Source organism: Macrotis lagotis, chromosome 5 (assembly GCF_037893015.1).
Source record: "Macrotis lagotis isolate mMagLag1 chromosome 5, bilby.v1.9.chrom.fasta, whole genome shotgun sequence".
Classification (NCBI taxonomy): Eukaryota; Metazoa; Chordata; class Mammalia; order Peramelemorphia; family Peramelidae; genus Macrotis; species Macrotis lagotis.
In genome coordinates this window covers 270,250,256-270,267,591 of record NC_133662.1, presented here as the reverse complement: position 1 = coordinate 270,267,591, position 17,336 = coordinate 270,250,256, and the positions used below count along the sequence as shown (strand labels likewise).

Sequence of the window (17,336 nt, the reverse complement as noted above, 5' to 3'; positions counted from 1 at the left end):
ATAAAGATAGTTTATGTGTATCTCCCCTTTCCCCCCTCCCAGAGAATCATTCCTCATAATAAACAAAAAAGTTCCATAAAATTAGCCAACACATTGGATGTCTCTGCTATTGTGAATGGTATTCCACACCCACAGCTCATCACATCTCCAAAGAATGGGAGAAAACACATTCTTTGTGGTGTGATGGACAAGCTGAACCTTGACCATTGTCCTCCAGTCTGACTTTGTTTTGGTTTGTTGTGAGGAGCAGTAGGGTGTAGTGAGAAGGACCCTGGAGCAGGCAGTAAGAGGCCTGGGGTCTAGCTCCAACTCTGGGGAACAAATGCGGCTTGTGATCATATGTAGGCCTCTATCTCTGGACCTCTGTCGCCTTGCCAGCATGACTTTCCCATCTTGGGTGGGTGGGTCTGTACTGCTAATGTGTAGTGTTAGGTGATCCCCTAATCACTAAACGACTGATGGGGGTTTCCTGGCACTGTGGCTCCCCACTGAGTATTGTGGGATTGAGTCCATTGCCTTGGGACTCCTGCCTGGGCATTACCAATTCAGAAACCTCAGATCTGGGTGGGAGCTGCCTTTACATATGAACAAGTGGTCATTTGAATGACACCCTATGCTTAAGTCATTGAAGTATTGCTCCAATAAGTTAGTCACCTGGAGAATGGGCCCATTTCATTCCTCAGGCTCCTTCCATTCTGTGGGATTTGTGGGCAACCGCTCTTGCTAATCTCTGAAAGGTTTGAATGACCACCAGGCGGTGGTTGTGAAGAGGGCTTAGATATAAGGGGGCCACTGGCAGGTGGACCTGGGAATTCATTGGAAGCATTGCCCGTGACAGTCGGCTCCATCCTCAGCTGAGCTACAATGGGGGGCGGGGGGGGCTACCACGTGCATGATGAATCTGCCCGTGAGGTGTTCCCTGTTGGAAGAGCTTAGTGTCCTCTCCTAAGATGGTGGTCTTTGGCCGCTCCCCATCAGCAGACCCTGCGCTCAGAGTAGCAATGAACTGGTCCTCCCTCCATCTCAGTGGTGGCTCTGTGGGAGCTGACTGACCTGGCATAGTGGAGCAGGCCCTGAGCAGCGAGGGGCCATTGCGATCCACGCCAGTGAGGCCCACCTTGTTAACTGGCAATACAGCCAGCCCACCACGTCCGTTCTTGTAATTAAAAACAAAGTTGTGGGGCAAAGGCCATGTTGGTGCTGAGAGTGAATGTAGATGTTGATGTTAATAAGACCTGACTGACCTCTGCCAGTGAAGATGCCCCTTCTTTGTAGAAATAATCAAGCTTTCTAACCCAGTAGTCAGTGGCCGCCTCAGCTGTGTGTCCCTCTTCAGGAGGAAAGAGGCCACTTGTCATAGGGCTTATACCCCAAATTATTTTTCAACTTGGTGTCATATGGTAGCCCAGGATCTGACGTTGGCTGTGCTCTTAGACTAGATGGCCAGGCTGGTGGAAGAGGCAGCATTATGGGGAGGAAGGCCAGGAATCCCAGCAGGAGGGACCACTCTGCTGGGGTGAAACAAAAACAAAAGCAGCCTGAATCCTTGTCTTTAAAGAGAGCATTTCCCTAGTGATCCTAGGGCTGCTCCAGTTCCTCCCTCATCCCCTTGTTCTCTTTATTCATTGATTTCTGGGCTTTGTTTTTTTTCCCTTCAGATTCTTCTAGTCAGTGTGTGTCCAGATCTATGGAAGGCTCTGGCTAGCTCTTCTTTCTTTCATCCACTCATCCTGTTCTTTCTTGGTTTTCCATGTCCATGTTTCCAAATTTCTGTCTTCCTTTTGAAAAAAATAAGTTTTAATGAGATTGTAGAATGATCAGATTCAACATAACAATGATATGCTCAGCTGTTGACGGAGTGTTGAACGTTTAGTAGAATGTACATTGTGCTGGGTGGCGCAGTGACATCTGGCCCCAGATACTTTCTAGCTGGGAGACCCTGGGCAAGTCCCTTCTCCCAGTTTGCCTGTTTCCTCATGTATCCAATGAACTAGAGAAGGAAATAGCCAACCACTCCAGCTTCTCTGCCAAGAAAACTTCAGAAGGGACCATAGAGAGTTGGACGCAACTAAAAAAAGCTCAACACCACAACAAGACAACTGCAACAGCAGCAGCAACAGCAGCAAATGACATGTCAGCAGATAATAGCACAACCAGCAACAAGGACGAACAATAACAGACATCAACACCAGCAACCAACAACAAGACAACAACAACCACCAACCATAACAGACAACGCCAACAACCACCAACAGACAGCGCCAACAACCAACCATAACAGACACCACCACTAACCAACCATAACAGACAGCACCAGCAACCAACAATGACACCAACAACCAACCATAACAGACAACTTCAACAGCTACCAATGACAGACACCAATCCCAGCAACCAACAATAACAGGCAACACCAACAACCAATAATAACAGACAACCTCAACAGCTACCAATGACAGAAGACACCGACACCAATAATCAACAGTAACAGACAGCATCACCATCAACAGCAACATAGTCTTTGAGGCCAGGGGCTACTTCTTTTTGTGATGGTTTATCCCCATTGCCCAAGCTGATACGTATGAAGGAGGTATTTATAAATGATCGATTGAAGTGAATTCTGATAATTGAGTGTGAGTGTCTGTGTTTCTGAACAGATCCATATATCTCACAAATCACAATATGCATAGTATTTATGAAGCCCATTTTGGATTGTGGTGTGTACATGGATGTTCATATCTATGTTGATATGTATGTTGATCCTGAATGCTCTTAGGAAACACTCGGTATTGAATTCAATGAGTGGTTCACAGAGCAGTTTATTTTCGTGACTCTTGTGGATTCTTTGACTTTGCAGGCCCCCCAGACACATAGGTGTGAATGTCCCTGGTTCTCCATGGCCCTGCCAAGAGTGGCATTTGTGATTGGGGTGGGGGGCGATAGCTTGGTGCAGTGGTTAGCATGCTGGGCCTAGAGTCAAGAAGACCTGAGTTCCAGTGTGGCCTGAGGCATTTACTAGCTGACTGACCTGGGCAAGTGACTTAACATCTCTGCCTCAGTTTCCTCGACTGTAAAATAGGAATTATGACAGTACTTCTCCCATGGTGGTTGTGACCATTGAAGGAAATCACAGTGTGTCTAGCACATGCTAGGTCTTCTCTTAACACTCACTGTCTTGTTCTCAAAAGCAGCAGTCCGTTGTGTTCTTTGCTTATGTTTCAGATATAGTTTTCTTAGTCTATACTTCTTTTTCTTTTGATGGGGTTTTGATTGGAGGTTGTCAAACAGAACCTTTTCAAATGGCCCTATTACTTTTCCCAAATGTTGTTCTCCTGTTCACTTTGTGGTTCTGTAGGGGTAGACCTGCTGCCATTGAATGCAATCATTTTTGATTGTTGCTTTTATTATTACTAATTTTGCCCCCTCTATGTTGATTAAATCGGCATTTCCTGGATGATCTAAATTTGCATTTCTCTGCATCTTTGAGACCTTGACCAGTTTCTCAAGTTTTTGATTATTTGCATTTCTTCTTCCTTATTCTTGGATACCTTGTCCCCCCCCAGGACTGTGCATTGGAATGGCCTGGGCCAAAGCAGCTCCCGGCACTCCCTGGTTGTCCACTTGTCCAGGAAGAGTCGATGGAGGGCAGTCTCATGGCTTTCTAAGCAGGGACAAAACAAGCCAAGAGAGAGGACCAGGAAAGGCAGGAAGATGAGAGGCTCTGATGCCAAGCAGAGCCACCTCCCTGGCCCACCCAGCTGAACCCTGCCCTTGATGGCCCCCGGCCCCTGAGGCCAAGAAGGAAAAGCGATCAAGTATCCCTGGAAGGGACTTCAGAAGCCAAATCTTGCCCTTGTCGAGGTCACTTAGGGAGAATTGGTGGTGGGCTTGACCTCCATGCCCAGGGTTCTTTCACTGCCCCCTGGGGCCTCTCATGATGTCACCAGGTCTTTGGCACAGATGTATTGGGCTCCGGACCGAGGGCTGGCAGGCAGGTGGCCCTCTTCCCGTGATAGCAGAGCAGGAGCCTGCTGACCTGCACTTGACACAGGTGCTTCCTGTGGAGACCACCTCAAGGGCTGCTCCCTCTTGGCCTTGGGAGATGGGCCGAGGATGGGGTGGAGTTGTTGTTGAAGTCTTTGGAGCCCCAGGCGGAGGCAAGGACCTTGGACAGTGGGATGGATGGACAGATGGACGGATGGATGGATGGACAGATGGACGGATGATGGGACTGATTGAAGGGGGAGGCTGAGTTTGACCACCTGGGAGGGTTTCCAGGCTTTTGCCACCCCTTCCCCTTCCTGTGGGCTTGCTTCAGTTCTCCCTTTCCTGGACTAGGGTAGAAGGGCCTTCCTTGCCCAAGGCTTCCCGGCATGCTCGCCGTTTGTGGGGATGGTTCATTCTGTGTCCCCCTTTAGCCCCCATGTCTTATATTCAACCCTCTTCTTGATTGGGTGCTGAGACCTGCCTCTAGCAGGAGGCGTCCAAGGCAGAGTGTAGGTCCCGGGCCCAGCCCCTCTGCCCACCTCCCCTCCTGTGCTCGTGCCTCCTTGGCTGTGGGGCTCCTGACTTGAGTTATATTGATCTTTCTTTAGCTCCGCATGATGACTCAGCCGATCAAATGCAGAAAGTCGCCTTGAGGGCCGGCCCCCCGGTGTGAGGTTCTGCTAAGCTGTCAGGAGCCTGCCGGCCAGGGGCTGGGCCCCATGCTGCCCAGCTTCTGCCCCTCTGGGCCTCCCCCCTCCCCATCTGGAAGAGGAGGGTCCAGACCGCAAGCCCCTTCCCACTTCTCTGCTCCTCACTTGCCCCAGGCTTTGGGCCTTGAACACCTCGTGAGTGTGAGTGTGTGTGTTGTGTACAGTCTGCCCAGAAGGCTGTGGCTTCCAAGAGGCGAGCCAGCCTCCTGGCCTGCGTGTGGCCCCCAGGCAGGGGCTTGTACTCTGGACCACCTCGTTCTCTCCAGAACTGGGGAGGAGTGGGTGGGTAGGGGGTTAAGTTCTGCAGAGGAGGAAGGAAACGCAGCCTGAGCTGCTTGTGGGGGAGATAGATTTGCTTTGATAAGCAATTTAAGAGGGAGGGTCTTGTGGCAGTGGAGATCTGGAGCCACCTGAGATGACCTTTCCTACTGCCATCTGTGACTTCCTGGGATGCTAACACCCCCAAACAAGAGGATGCCCCAGGGACTGGGGGGGGTGTCTGTCCACCAGTGACAGAGGTCAGGTGACTTCTCACCTAGCTACTAAGACTTGAATCCAGGCCTTACTGCCATCGGAGAATGTCACCAGGGCTGTGGGGGCCGCCAGACCCTCCGAGAGAGTGCACTGTAGGTCTCCCTCGGCAGCACCTCTTGGACTCAGAAGACCGTGAAGCCCGCGGCGGGAAGCATTTCCCAGGATGCAGTTTGGGGCCTGGCTCAAGCTGTGGATGTAGAACCTGCCCGAGGCCGGACACACTCACACCACACTCAGAGACACTCACGCTCATACACACTACACACAGACCACCCACACACCTCATATATCCATATCATGTGTGTGTGTGCCCACACCCTGCCATCTCCATCAAACGTGGGCCAGCCCCGGCCAGACTGGGGCCCCTTGGCCCTCTCAGTTCCACCTGGGGCTTCCTCAGGGCCCTCTTGAAGACTCACTTTGGGGGATCCTTACTGAGGCCGAAGCTGTGGTCCCTGAACCCTTGTTGCTCTGGCCTTTTCACAGAGCTTCGCTTCGAGTTCATGGAGCAAGGATGTTGGAGACCCCAGAGGTCAGAGGCAGGTGGGCAGCCCTGGGTTGGCCTGGGGGACCAGGGCCTGAGCCTGGACCCTCGGCGATCCCACACAACCTCGTCTCCAACTTCCATCCAGGGAATTTGAAAGTGGTCACATTTGAAGCTTAAAACAATGTAAAAAGTCTGGTGGACAGCAGAGTGCCCCCGGGCATGGGGGGACATTGTAGGATGGTGCCTGTGATTTAGAGGATGGAGAAGCTGGTGAGCCGGAGTTCAGAAAGTGAAGAGGTCCTGTGCCTCGCTTGTGGGCGACTAGAGCACGGCCCCCAGCCTCAGGTTCCTCCTCTGGGCCCTTCCAGCCTGGGGCCTCTGACCGCCGCTGCCCCTGTTCAGGTCTGGCAGCTGGAGGCTCCCTTCTAGACATTGGGGCTTAATCAGGATCCCAGTCATGCTCAGGCCGGTGGATGGGATGAATCACAGCAGCTGCATAGCGCAGCTTACAAGTGTGTCTCATTTGACCCTCAGAGATGTTCTGGGAGTTACCGTTATCCCCATTTTTCAGTTGAAGAAACTGAGGCATATAGGTGGGTCACACAGGTCTGGGGCCGGATCAGAACTTGGGTCCTTGGGCCCAGTGCTCTGTTCACTGCGCCCCCTAGTGCCTGCCTCTGGGTTCAGACGTGATGCTGATGAGGTGGCGTGTGTCCGCATGAGGCCATCCAAGAGAGTGAAGGTCCTTGAGCCCCATCATGTGGGGAGCCTTTGAAGGACCCCCCCCAGCCTCCTCCGGCTTCAGGAGCCACTCCAAACTGCCTGCCTCCTTTCTGGGTGCAGATTTACCAGCTCCAGGTGTTCTCTCTGGCTGGCCCCCATCCGCCTCCTTTGGGTCCCTGCACCCCCAGCGTCAGCTGAATTGTAGTTGAGGAGTTCAAAAACTTTGGGATCTGAGAAATTGTTTTCCTTCTGTCCACAGGTCCCGATTCTGAAAGGCTCCCAAGGCCCTCAGCTGCTCCTTTGGCTCCTGGCGGCTCAGCCGTGCCAACGTGGCTCAAACATGCCCTAGCCCCTCTCCTACCTGTCTGCACACGTGTGTGATGGTGGGACGTTGGCTCTCTTTGGAGCTGCCGCCACGGTGGGCTCTGTGATCTGTTCTGACTTGCCTCCTGGACTCACCCCCGCTCGCGATGAGCTCCCAAACCCATCCAGGTAAGCAAGTGTCCTCCAGATAAGAAGACCCTAGCACTGGCACAGCTGGTGGTGTGTGGCTGGGGAGTGCCAGCATGGTCAGGATGTCCAGGGGCCAGGTCGCCACTGACCTTCTCCATGTCTGGGCCTTGGTGCTAACTGCAGTGTGGTTGGGCTGCGACTGATGGTGGCAACTGGGACTGGCTGCCGCATCACTAGTTAGCCCCCTGGACGGTTTCCTGGCCTTTGTGTTGATTTGGGTGCCCTTCTGGCAGGGGCGAGCACTCTTGGAGTGGAGCCCCCTCCCCACCTCTCACTGGGTGCTCTGAGGCATCTTTCAGGAAGAACAGTGGGGACTGGACATTCCCTGCGCCCCCCCCCCCCCCCATGGCACGACCCAGGATCCTGCAACTTGCTGTGCGACCTGTTTTATTGATGGTGTGATTGGAAGGAAGAATTGGGCGAGTCTGGGGGATCCAGAGTCAAGGAGAGGCAGGAGGGGCCATTTTCTTGTAGAGTTTTTCCCACTAAGAGGTGTTTTCATGTCTGGTCACTGTGGTTCAAGAGGCCAAAATGCATGAGGTTAGAGAGCCCAGGGACCTTTAAGAAGGCCTTTCCTGGGGCATCTAGGTGGGGCAGTGGATAGAGCACTGGCCCTGGAGTCAGGAGGACCTGAGTTCAAATCCGGCCTCAGACCCTTCATAATGACCTAGCTGTGTGGCCTTGGGCAAGCCACTTAACCCCACTGCCTTGCAAAAGCCTAAAAAAAAGAGGTCCTTTTCCATTGTATTTGATTTGGGTGGGGGGCTTCCCTCCATGCCTCTCTCTGCTCAGATTGTATGTGGCACGTAGCTAGGTGTTGGGCGAATTATCCATGCTCTGTCCATCTGTCCCTCTGTCCCTCCCTCTCGCAGTGACCCCCAAGCCACGGGGTGGGGTGGTGGTGGAAGAAGCCTGTCATCAGAAGGCCTGGGACACCGTAGATCTGGAGGCCAATGAGTTGTCTGGCAAGCCTTGGGTGGATAGCAGCTGTCGCCCTTTGGAAGATCGATGAAGCCTCTGAATGGGGCGGAACTATCCCGATTAGTTCATGGGAAAGCTCCCGGTCATCTCTTAAGAGTGTGTGACTGGACAGTCCCAAGGGTAGTTGGCAGGGCTGGACAGGCCTCCTCGGCCCAGCCTCCAGGGGCCACTGCCATGTTGGAGAGAACAGACTCCTTGGTGACAGCCCAGGGAGCCCCAGGAAGGCGCTGTCGCCGTGGCCTGGGGACACAGCCTAGGAAGTCCTCCAAGGGGCTGGGGTCCAGATCTCTGGCCATGCTTCTTTACAGCCCCCAGGGAGACTGTGTGCCATTTTTTTTTCTTCTTTAGGAAAGAAGGGAGGGAACAGACTGGAAGAGAAATAGCAAGGTCACTTTAGGGGCTGCAAACCAGCCCCCCTCATTTTACAAAAGAGGAAACAGACCAGTGGCTTCCCCAGGGGACCCTGAGTGCAATGTGGCTGTGGGGAAGATCCCTATTCTGAAGTGTGGGGGTGTGCACGCATGCACATGTGTGTGCATGTGTGTGTGAGAAATGGGGGGCAGCTGTGCTCCCTTGGTTGGGGGACTCTGTCTCCAGGGGTGCTCTAGATTTTAGTGGGGAGGGTCTGGAGGACAGGAAGGATCCCGCTGTTGCCAGGACGAGATTACCTGTGACCCTTCATTTTGTCAGACAAAGAGGAGCCCCCAGAGCCTCTCCCGGCCCCCTCGTCCCCACTCTCCTTGCCTTGTGAAGCCCGGTCAGCCCCTCTCCCTCTTCCCTCGCTCTCTTGGGTCTGGTCTGGAAGCCAGGGGACGGGACCACTCTCCTTACCAGCGAGATTTTCCATTTCTTTTAAAATCTTTTGCTTCGGTGTTTCTGCCCTTGTATCACTGATGCTCTGGTGAGCTTGAGGGCCCTGAGGCCCCGGCAAAGTGTTGAGATGGTGGTCTCTGGCCTTCACACCTTGCGCCAGAAGATGCAGATCCCAGGGTCTGAGTGCCAAATGTTGGGCGAGTTCAAGAACGAAGGGGCTGTTTCACATATACCATGGAATGCTACCTTGGCAGCCACGGGCCTTGCCCTGGCGCTAGGAGGTGACCAGATTGGGGTGGGAAGGGAATAGTTTGCACTCTCCCTCCCTCCCACCCAGCTTAATGAGCAGAGAAAGTTTTTCCATGGGGTGTGAGAGGGACTTGGTTCCTGGCAGTCTTGTCCGGTCGCCCTGGAGGCGGAACCTCTCCTTGGCACTGGTGTGGCCGGGCAACGGGAGCCCAGGGATGATAGTGTTGGTTCATGCCACAGAAGGGTTGTAGTTGAGTGGGAGATGTCCCAGCCTCGGGGCAGGTGGGAGGGAGGGGAGCTGGGGAAAGTCTGGGCCTTCCTGGTTCCTATGCCCATTCGACTCACTCATCTAGCCCAGGTGCCTGGGGGTGGGGGTGCTGCCAGCTTCTCTTCCCTGCCGTGGGGGCGACTAAGTGTATTCCAGTCCTAGACAGGACCAGAAATGGGGGGGAGCCCAAAGCTGTTCTGGTTGGTTCGAGTGTGGACTGGCTCTAATTGGGGGGCTGCCTCCTGTGCCGGCAGCACCCCTGATCCTCTGACTGGGTGGGGGTCACACTGCTCTTGGGTTCTGTGTCTCATCATCCCCGTCCTGGTTCTTGGAGTTGCTTCGTCGACTCTTCCTTCTGGCGGGTGACAGACAAATGCACAGCTCCTGTGACCAGGGGTTTTGAAAGCGTGACTCCGTTTCCTAGTTGTGACATGTTCTCCGCTGCCCCTCCCTCAGTTTGGAGCTGTTCGTATCAAGTTTTCATCCTGCTGTCCCTGTTTCACCCCCAAGTCCCAGGGTCAGGCAGGGCGCCGGGGCCTGCTGCCATGGAACCGTATGTGCTGTGAGCATTCTGCCTGCCGAGCCCCGGGCCCCCGACGAGCCCCCTGCCCGGCGTGGCTGGCCGGTCTGCCGAGTCCCGAGCGACTCCTCCTGGGGAGATGGACTCCGACTGGGAGGTTTCTTCTCGCCCTTTCTCTTCTGGTTAAACAGAGGAGCACGTCCATTAGCCGGGGCTGGCCGAGCCACTTCCTGCCTTCTCGTTTTGGGGTTTCAGTGGGTTTCAGCTTCAACCTCAGCCTGGCAGAACAGTCGGCGGTGCAGATGAGCAGTGCCGGGTGAAGGAGTGCAAACCTGACAACGGGACTGAAGGCGAGGAAACTGGATGGACAGCCGAGGGAAGAAGCAGATGAAGAGCCCGCTCTCGCATCCCTGGCACTGCCCCCACACTCCCTGTGATAACGCCTCCTCGAACTCTGCGTCGCAGCCGGCCCACCGCGCTGGCTAGAGGAAATGAACATCAAAACGACCCTTTGGGTCTTCATGGAGTCCCCTTCCTGAGTCCCCTTCCTGAGTGCCTGTGGTCTCCTGGGGGTCTTGGGGGAATGACTTTCTGGGGGGAAGGGAGCTGTGTGGGGCTCCATCCCTGAACCCGTTCTGGCTGCCTGTCTAGCCTGGTACTTTCAGGGGATCATGGAGCTCCTGGCTTTCAAGGGGCCTGAGCCATCTATGGAAGCTCCCACCATTTTACCCATTAAGAAACAGAGGACCGGGGTGGCTAGGTGGCGCAGTGGATAGAGCACCGGCCTTGGAGTCAGGAGGACCTGAGTTCAAATCCGACCTCAGACACTTAATAATTACCTCGCCGTGTGGCCTTGGGCAAGTCACTTAACCCCATTGCCTTGAAAAATCTAAAAAAAAAAAAGAAACAGGACAAAGCAGTTCTGAGAGGAAGTGACGCTGGTGTGATTGGAAGTCAGGCCCTGCCAGGTCTTGACTTGACTCTTCCTGCAGGGGTCTAGTGCAGGGTCTCCTCCAGACCAGGCTGAGGCCCCCGGGGAAGACCAGGGGTCTTGGGCCACTGGCTTCCTCAGACCTGTCCAGGGTGCTGGCCTGGTGGAGCCTTTTACAAGGGTCAGGCCCCATGGTGGTCATCAGTGGCCATCGAGCCTAGCCCATTCCTGGAGGAACCCCGGGTCCTGCAGTTGAAGAGACTGAGGTCCAGGAAAGAGGGGCTGGCCGTCCCTTCCCGATGACCTCTGAGACCCATTCCCATTCAAGATGGCAGATCACTTGCTCCATGAAGGTTGGACCCCCACCTTCCAGCTCTGAGATTTGGGGGTTCTGCAGCCTGGCATCTGAGAAGAGGAGTTGCTTAAGCGTAGAGGATCCCCCCCACAGCCTAGGGTAGAATATGTATTTTCATCAAGGTTTCTTTCCCTGGTAGAGTAGCTCATGAGGCCTCGACCAGATGTGAGAAACAGCAGACCCCAGACCTGTCTTTGTCACTGCAGCTTTTCTGGCAGACGGGTTACCCCCTCCCCCCGACCTGTTGCTTGTGGGAGAGGCTGGTATTGGGGGAAGAGGGGCAGCTGCCCTTCTCCTGGGGAGTGGTCTCCCCACTTGAAGTTGTTTGTCATCCTCACATTCAGAGTCTGGGACCCTCTGAATGAGACCCCTGCACAGTGCAGAGAAGCCAGATGGGAGAGGCCGGAGGGCTGGGAAACTTGCTCCCCATTATTCCATGCCCTGGTGGAAGCCCCCAAAGGTCCCTGGAGTGGGTATTGACCGTGCACCTACAGATTCCAGACGGGTCACACACAAAGAGGGTCTGCTCTGGGTGCTCCCAGAGAGCGCTGTGCCCGCCTCACCCTCACCTCATTGTGAGGGGGGGCCTCTGAGCCCCTTTATGACCACTCTGGTGTGCGGGATGAAAGGAACACTTAGAAATGTGTGTAGGATGGGGGGGTAGACGTGGGCCAGAGTGGAGTGAAGGAAGCCCAAGGAGGGCACAGAGTGCCAGACTGACCATGTGTGGTCATGTGGGGAGGGTGGTCATTGGAGCGGTCAGCAACCCCGGGCAGGTTATTTCCCAAGGGATCCTTCTTGTTAGAAATATCTCTTGGGTGCACCGGTGGCTGTGAGCATGTTGGACGGGGCTCAGCTCGGCTTTGCCCCCTCTCCTCCTCTTCCCCTAAAAGTAGCCCCTAGCTCAGCCTGTGCTGCCATCTTCGTGAGGAAGCCCTTCCATTGAGGCGGAGGCACAGAGCTGACCTCCAGGTCTAGGGGTGGGGGGACGCCACAGAGGCGCAGAGCCGGCCTCCTAGGTTTGGGGTCCCCAGCATCATTTTCCTCAGTATGCTCTGACTTGGGAGGCCGAATCATCAGGGGGCCCCATCTTTGGAACCTTTCTTGGGAAATCAGATGGAGCCTTTCCTGAGGCAGCGCTGGGGGGGGGGGGTAGATCTCAACACTGCTGATTGTGACTGCGCATCAGACCTGAAGGTCTAGAGGCTGGGCCGCAGGGTGGGAGCCAGAGGTCCACAGGGGTCAGCAAGAGGGGAGATGGGGGTCCTTCCCAACCCTTTTTTAGACTTGAAGGCTTCCACTGCAGAGAGATCTGCTGAGGGGATCCTCTCCAATGGGGAAGGTGGGGAGCCTCCTGGAGGTCCAGTGCTCTTGGCCTTCTTCCTCTGAGTCTACTTCAGGGTCTTTTTCCTTCTTTTTTTTAAAATGAAGCCCTTAGTATAGGGCTTGGGTTCAGACAAAGGGGTAGCCTTGAGGAACAAGGCCATGCACACATGGCCACAGGCCCAGAGGTGTTGCAGAGTCCCCCCAGCCCCACAATGGACTGCTGGGGAACCCCACCACGACTGCTTACTGAGCAGGTGCCAGCACCACCAAGGATAACGACCTTGCTCAGGGAGGCCAGTGGCTCAGGATAGAGGATGAAGAAATGGTAAAGGACCTCAGCGCCCCCCCCCCACCATGGGCCAGGTGGGCCTTGAAGGTCCTCTTGACCCATCTCCCCGGGGGGGGCCTTCTGGACCATCAGACCCTGAGATCTGAAGATGGACTATTTGGACAATGCAGCCTAACAGACCTCAGTCCAAAGGGAGGCCTCTAGGGGCGAAGCTGATGGTCTGAGATACCCAAGGAGGGGGATCGTTGCCTGGAGAGGGCCAGTCTTGTTTGGCTGGAACCAAGGGCAGGGACAGCAGTGGGGTGATGGTGGGGGAAGACTGAGGAATCAGTTTCCAAACCAAAATCGGCCCCTAGGAAGTGAGTGCCAGGCGACCACGGGCCTCCTCCTGGCAGCATGTCTGTTAGTGGAAGCTCCTTGAGGGCAGGGGCTGCCCAGCCCCCCTCTCTGCTTCAAGATTTTGTAGTGGGGGTGGGCTCCCTGGGACTAGATTAGATGTTTCTGGGCTGGAACTAGAAGGCTTGGAGATCATGGAGACGGGCAAGGCCAGGGAGGTGATGCCGGCAGTTTGTCCAGGTGCCCCTGGGGAGCTGCCAGCCGAAGCCTGGGCAGGACCAGGCAGAGCCGTCAGGTGAAAGCCCTTGGGAAGAGGATGTAGTCAGGCGATGGGTCTTTGTTCCATAGTGGAGTGGTCCTGAATGGGGATACCCCCTGCCCCATAACTTGATCCTGAGGGGCCCCAAAAGTGACATCGCAGTCGTGTCTACCCAAGGGGACTTAGGTATTGTGTGGGGACCCCCCAGGAAAAGGACTGGCATGGAGATTTCCTTGGGGGAACCTCTGGTCCTGAGAGATTGAGACTCCTGACCCCAGCCCTGCTTAGAAGGCCCTCTGCCCAACTTGTTCCATTGAAAATGGCACATCTGGAACCACCACCCCCCACCGAATTTTCTCCATTTACTCATTCATGGGGCACTTTGTCATCACTTCCTTTCCTCCAGGAAAAATCTCAATGTCAAAAGCAGAAAGTGGTCGTGAAGAAGGTGGCCCCAGGCACAGCGGCTGCTGGGGAGCATGGGGAGGGGGAGCGCCAGGGCCTCCACTTGCCTACTCACTGGTTCTTCCTTGGACCTAACTGGTTGGTGCCAAGCATCACCTGACAAATGGTGCCTGGGCTCCAGGAGGGGTTCAAAAGTCTCAGCGCCTCCCTGTCGGCCACCCCCTGACCCTTGCCAGGCCTCTCCCGGCTGCCCTTTCCTGGACCATGCTTCGGCTGCTGTGGTTCCCCCTCCATCTCTCAGGGTGTTTTGGAGCAGAAAGTCATGGTCTCGGATGGAGGAATGGCTCCTGAGCCCAAGGCCGCTGCTACCACCGGAAGTGACTGAGGGGGCAGCGCCGGGGTGGCCTCCTGCCCTCCCAGCGTGGTTTGTGGCCCTGGGGAGGTCACTAAGGTGCGGTGCAGACAGTGACCTGTTCCTGGCCCTTGCTGGTCTCCCCCACAAAGTGCAAGCCGAGTTTTAAAAGACCCTTGCCCCCCAAGAAGAGTGAGATGGTTTTAAAGTAATGGAACAAGAGTGGGAGGGGTCTCCATTTCCCAAGCCCCCTCCCCCCTGCCCCGATCAAGGACAGGCGTCCTTGGCCTCATTTCAGTGCTTGAAGCTCAGAGAGATGGAGCAACTGGCCCCTGGTCTCTGGCGAAGGGAGGATTTGAACCCAAACTTACTGGTTTCCAAATCCTGCTGGCTTGGTACTGGCTGCTCATACTCGGGGTAGCGGTCCTCTCCTCCTGCTCTGCCTGTCCCAGAGGGATGGGGGGGGGGCTTCCTCCCTGGAGCTGCAGCCGTAGGGGGCAGGGGAGATCACTCACCTACTTTCCCTGATGTAATTGAAGTGAATCTGCTCATCTCTTTTGAATATTCTAAGAGAAAAAATCGAGCAGGCCGGAGCTCTGTGAGGACCCCGGGGACCACTTACTTCTCTACTGCCGCTCCGGCGAGGCCGCCGACCTTGGCAAGCATCTTCTCTCCTCTGGGCCTCTGATCTATACCCAGCTCCCCGAGGCCGGTGACATGCGGGACCCCAGACACGTCCCTTCTTCCCCCGAGCCTCAGTTTCTTCTTCATCTGTGGAGAGACCTCTGGGCTCCTCCATAGGTGACCTTGAGATGTGGCCAGACCCCCAAACCCCAGAAGCCAGGGAGGACCCTGAACCTCGAGGCTTGGCATTCGCCGCCCAAAGCAGCGTCCTGGCGAATCTTCATTTACCGCTTTTGTTTTGGCTCCAGACTGGGTTTGGCCCTTGTGCTGATGCTTTCCATCGAAATGAAGCTTTTTTAGGCACCATCCAGAGTCACAAATGGATTTGCTTTTGTTACATGTGAGGCTAAATGCTCCCCCGATCTGATGCAATCCAACCTGGCTTTGAATGGGCCTGATAATGGGAAGCCAGTGAACCAGGATGGGGGACAGAGGGGCAACACCAGCGGAGGGTCCTTCCCAGCAGAGATGCCTGGCCGGCCCTGGGAAGGACAAAGGAAACCAGAGGAACCCTTCAGGTTACTAATCACTGTCCACTCAGGTGGCTGCTTCCCTTGCCAAGGGATGGTGTGGCAGGTGTATGGGAGCCAGAATGTGTGTGTGATGTGTGTTGCATGTTGTGCGTGGTGTCTTGTGTGTGTGATGTGTGGTATGTATTGTATTGTGGTGTCTATGAGTGTGTGATGTGTGGGGTGTGTTGTGTGTCTGTGACATGTGTCATGTGTGTGATATGTGTTTGTGTGTGGTGTGTCTGATCTGTGCGATGTGTGGTGTGTATTGTATTGTGTGTTATCCGCTGTGTGATATGTATATGACTGTTGTATGTGTGTATGTGTGTTGTATTGTGGTGTCTGTGTGTTGTGTTTGTATGTGTGTTGTATTGTGTGGTGTGTGTTATGTGTGTAGTGTGGCATGTGTGTGTGTTATGTGTGTTGCTGTGTACCCTGTTTTCTGGCCTCCTACTCCTCAGTAGATCTCATGGGCCTCTCCATTGCCACCACGTCCCCTCTCAGGATGCGGGGTCGTTCTGCTTCGTTTGCTGCTGAGCTGTTCCTGGTCAAGGGGCACCGACCCTCATTCCAGTCCCCACTCACCACACCCAGGGCTGCCACGGTGTTTTGGTGCAGATGGGAACTATCTTTATCTCAAAGACCCCCTTGGGTGCCCATAAATGGGACCTCTGGCTCCCAAGTGACTGGCATTTTAATTACCATATTTGCATAATTACAAATAGATTTCCAAAAACCCTGGTCGGACCAGCTTGCAGCTCCACCAGCCACGTACCAGTGCGCCGGCTGCCGCATTCCTGCTGCTGATGGTTGGTCTGGCATTTTGTCTTCTTTGCCAGAGGCCTCATGGGAAGTCTTTTGGAAGTGTGTTTCTTTTCCCAGGGATTTGGAGCTCCCCCCCATCTTGTGATGCATGTTTGTCCGTGCCTTGTGGCCACTCACCCGTTTGGGATCAACTCTATCCTGGCTACTGAGCCATTATCCAAGGAACGCGCTCCAAAGACTTTTACCCGTTCTCCTTCTCCTCTTCTTGTCCTTGGCGCACTGATGGCAGTTTCACATGGCTGTATTTTTGTCAGTAATGGCAGTTTTCACCAGCGGCTCTGACCGGCTTCTTAAGGCTGGGAGGAGGAGGCTCACCTGCCACCGTCCCGGCCTGCGCCAGGGCTTCCCCGCAGGGACTCCGCCTCTTCTGACGGACGGTGGCTTGTGGCACACGGGCGCTGCTCAACCGGGCCTTCCAACCAGGGTGCCCTCGTCTGCTTCCTTCTCTGGCTGGTCTTTGCCAGGAGAAGCAGAGGCTCCTGGGATCCTCTCTGCCAGGCACACGTTTAACAGAGGCCTGGGGGTGGCCAGAGAAGGGCTTGTTCTGTGCAGCCCCAGAAGGGAGAGCCGAGAGCAGGGAGGAGAACAGGCAGTGGACCCTCCTTGCAGTCCTCAGCCTGGGAGGGGGTGTGGGCTCCCCTCGAGCGGAGCCCGTCACCTCAGAGAATCCCTCTGGGCAGCACTCGTCGTGGCTGGCCGTGGCGTTTCCTTCGACTCTGGGATCTAGGTTCTGATTCTGGGGCAGCAGGGCATCTCCTCCAGACGCTGAAGCCACAGCAAGTCGGTTTGGCTGGTATTCCCTGGCATCTTGGGTGCCTCGTTTCTAGGGTCAGAGGGTGAGAGTGTTGGACTGGACCTTGGAGGTCACACATGAGACCCAGAAAGGAGGAAGGAGTGACCCAAGGTGGGGGGGGGGGCTTGTTTGGGGTGGGCATGGGATCCCCTTGTTGATTTTGATTTCCTTGATCTCTCACTGTTTTGGAAATGGTTGGCAGCCCCCCAAGACTGGTTGCTTGTCCAGCTGGGGGGTGCTTCTGGTGGCTCCGATGTCAGAAGGCTTTTTTGGAGGTGCAGATTAGGTAGGAAGGCATGTCACTGCATTTCCGAGATGGACACGATCCCGAGGCCAGTGGGGAGGGCGGTCCGGACCTGCCGGGGCTGGGGCCGGGCTGGCGTCCGTGGTGTCCTCGGTGAGAGGCCTCCAGCCCCTCGGAGGGCCCCTCTGCCCCACCACATTCTTGGGGCTTCCCTAGGACTGTCTCTTCTGCCTTCTCTTCTCT

At 55.2% G+C, this 17,336-nt stretch overlaps 1 protein-coding gene across 3 annotated transcripts in view; it reads left to right on the top strand.

Moving 5' to 3' along the window:
- HDAC4 (histone deacetylase 4) overlaps positions 1–17,336 on the top strand; it is a 164,356-nt gene that overhangs the window by 16,305 nt on the left and 130,715 nt on the right. For all 3 annotated transcript variants that reach the window (XM_074189839.1, XM_074189840.1, XM_074189838.1), the window contains exon 2: positions 6,701–6,933. In XM_074189839.1, the coding sequence (XP_074045940.1) occupies positions 6,912–6,933 (22 nt within the window). In that variant the 5' untranslated portion in view covers positions 6,701–6,911. The remainder of the gene's footprint in view (positions 1–6,700; positions 6,934–17,336) is intronic.